Consider the following 3,598-nt stretch of genomic DNA (forward strand, 5'->3'; position numbering starts at 1 on the left):
GGAGACGGCATATAGAAAAAAAAAAAATTCGTTTGCACTTGCAGAAAAATTGTACCAGAAGAATCAGAGAGAAAATAGAAAGAGAGATAAGAAAATAGAGATAACGAAATATAGAGACGGAAAAAAGAGAAACGGAGATATGTATGTATATGGATCCAGCTTACATGCTGTTATTTTAATAACAGCATATATGCTGTAGTTGAATCAACGGTTAAGATTGAATTTTAAAGTTGACTTACTTTTAGAAGCATTTAATAAGAGAGAGAAAATGAAAAGAAATTTTGAAAAATTTAATCTTAACCGTTGATTTAACTACAGCATAATAACAGCATGTAAGCCAAATCCTATATATATATATATATATATATATATATATATAGAGAGAGAGAAATATAGAAGAATCAAAGAGAGAGAACGAAATTTAATCCTACAAGTGGGGTTTTTTGTGGCAATTTACACAATTAATCCATAGTCCCATGGGAATAGACTATTCCCAGGAATAGAGTGTTACCAAACAAAGGACTAGCTATACTTAGTGTTAATTAATCCAATCCAAGGGTAAGTGTCTTAAATGCATTAATATCTCTCCCTTTATTAAAATACAATTTTTCCTTAATTAATTCTTTTTGATCTTTCGTTTTATTAACTCATATTTATCTCTCACCCTAAATCACGCCAGTCTCTCTCACTCTAAACTCCTATCAAATTATAATGAATAATCTTATGCATGGCGCGGATTCTATGCTAGTAGCTAGTATAGGACAAGTGGTTATTAAAATATTATTTTCAGCATTTTTAACGATCGAGTAGCTTTTTTATTCGGGCCTAAGGCTGCCGTCAGCTTTAGGGATCAGGATCCCCTCCAATTGCTCTCAATTGGAGAATCTCATTTTTTGAGATCTTAGCCATCCAAAACATCCAAGGGTCTAAAGTCATTTAGGAACACAAAACACAAAAATAAACCTATCACACCTGATTATAAATAATAAAAACATTTATTGATTTATTTTTTTAAAAAAAAATAATAAGTGGAGGAGAAGCCACCTCATGGGACGGCTCCGGTGGCCATCCCATGGGTGGCGCGAGGCCACTCCTAGGCCATGGGGGTGGCTGTACGCAGGGGTGTAAACGAGCCGAGCTTGGGCTGTCCAGGCTCGGCTCATTTATTTTGGGGCCAGGCTCGAGCTCGACTTTGCTGCTCGAGCTCGGCTCGACAGGGTTGGAACCCTGTTCGAGCTCAAGCTCGAGCTCGTCAATTTTGCTTGAGCTCGAGCTCGACTGTTTTTTTATTTTTTTTTGGTAATTTAAGTGTATTAGATTACAAAAATTATCCATACAGAATATTTTGCACCTTAAAATACTAAAGAACATTAACAAACATAACAGATTAATGTCAACCTTACAATTAAAACTAACAAAATCAACTAAAATGCTAAAGAACATTAAACAAACATAACAAAATAATCCCAACATTACAATCATCCATACAGAATCAACTAAAATGTTAAAGAACATTAAACAAATATAACATATTAATTTCCACCTCACAATTCCATACATAATCAACTAACATAATCAACTAAAATTTTAAAAAATAGTTATTAATATATATATATATATATATATATATACACACACACATATGCATAAATAAAAAAACAAAAAAAAAAACAAAGGTATATAATATATTTGTTATTATTGAGTAAATAAGTAATGTTGATTATATATTGTTATTTGTTACTTGATAAAAAATATACGAGCCGAGCCTAATAAGCGATGCGAGCCTTATACGAGCCGAGCTCATGAGCTTATCCGAGTCGAGCCGAGCTTGTTTCATTTAATATTCGAACCAGGATTTGTATTCACAAAGCGCTTCATTTAATATTCGAGTCGAGTACGAGCCGAGCTTATGCGAGCCGAGCCCGAGCTTGCTCGCGAGACGCTTCACTCACTTAACAGCCCTAGCTGTACGGCTACCAATGGCCAAAGGGTGGCCTCGCGCCACCCCCAGATTTGCTGGGGGTGGCCGCATGGCCACCCCATGGCCTAGGGGTGGCCACGCGCCACCCCCAGATGGGCGGATCTAGGCGGAGCCCCCCCTTGTTTTTCTTTCATTTTGTTTTTAAAATAAATAAATAATTAATTTTTTAATTTAAATTTGCTATAAAATCATGTGTAGTTGTGTTTGTGTTTGAGTTTTGAGATTGAAATATTTTGAACCCTTAGATTCATCTAAGGGCTGAGATTGATCCTGATCCCAGTTTTAGCTGCTCAGCCGAAAAGTCCATCAATGTTGATCATTAATTTTTGCTGCTCAGGCGAAAAAGTCCAACGTTAATTAATGACGACTTTTATCGGCGCAGCCAAAATGAACGTGCTGCGACGTACGTGGCGACAGCATGTCGTCCCGATCACGGCATGCAGTCTGCATTTTTGAACTACAAATACAACAAACAACACCCGGCCTGGAAAATCGAAGAAGCAAATTAGTTACTAAAAATATGGCTTCCACAGAAAACCAGTCCATTAACAAAGAAGACGACAATGCATGTCTCTATGCCATGCACGTGTCCACCTCTCAAATCTTTCCCATGGTGTTGACCGCTGCCATTGAGCTCAACCTGTTCGACACAATTGCTAGTCTTCGGGCAAACAGCGATGCTTACGTGTCGACCTCTGAGATTGCTTCTCAGCTGCCCACAAAAAACCCCGACACCCCTTCTCTGCTTGACCGCATGCTCCGTTTACTTGCCACGTACTCACTTCTTACTTGCTCTATGCGCACATGCGAAGATGGAAGGGTTGAGAGACTTTATGGACTCTCACCGGCTGGCAAATTCTTTGCTCAAAATGAAGATGGCGGCCTCCTAAGTTCCATGGCATTACTTCATTCTCAACCAAATACAGCAGAGCTTTGGTATGTACGTATATGCAACTATTGAACGTATATATATATATATATATATATATATATATCTCACACTGTCTATATATATCACTGATCTTGTCTTCCAACGATATATATACAACACTCAAAACTGTTTTGGCATTCATTTTGTAATTATAGGCGACATCTTAAGGATGGTATTCTTGAAGAAGGTAATCTAGATCTACATGAAAAGGTCTATGGGATCTCCGGCGTCCAATACCTGGAAAATGATCCAAAATTGAACAAAATTTTTAACAAGGCTATGGCTGATCTCTCCGAAATAACCATGAAAAAAATTCTTGAGACATACAAAGGATTTGAGGGAGTATCAATGCTGGTTGATGTTGCTGGAGGCACTGGAGCAACCCTGAACATGATCATTTCCAAGTACCCTTCAACTAAAGGCGTCAACTTTGATTTGCCTAATGTGATACAACATGCGCCATCTTATCCAGGTACCATAATCCTTTAATTGCCATTAATTACCATCTCCACTTTCAATTGTAGGCTTGTCTAGTGAGAATAGGATCCTCTAGTTAATGGCCTAAGATCTCTTTAGAGAAACCTTAAAGCCATAAATGAAACATCTGTCTCATTTATATAAATAATAATAAAATATTATTTATACTTTAAAAATAATAAAAAAGTAAAAAATATTTCACCATTGGC

At 37.0% G+C, this 3,598-nt stretch overlaps 1 protein-coding gene across 1 annotated transcript; it reads left to right on the plus strand.

Moving 5' to 3' along the window:
* Positions 1-2,499: 2,499 nt before the first annotated feature.
* Positions 2,500-3,401, plus strand: LOC132184054 (caffeic acid 3-O-methyltransferase 1-like). The gene is made up of 2 exons (XM_059597535.1): positions 2,500-2,917; positions 3,068-3,401. The coding sequence occupies exons 1-2, from the start codon at positions 2,502-2,504 to the stop codon at positions 3,399-3,401; spliced, it is 750 nt and encodes a 249-aa protein (XP_059453518.1). The 5' UTR covers positions 2,500-2,501.
* The last annotated feature ends 197 nt before the right edge of the window (positions 3,402-3,598 follow it).

Source organism: Corylus avellana, chromosome ca6, assembly GCF_901000735.1.
Source record: "Corylus avellana chromosome ca6, CavTom2PMs-1.0".
NCBI lineage: Eukaryota > Viridiplantae > Streptophyta > Magnoliopsida > Fagales > Betulaceae > Corylus > Corylus avellana.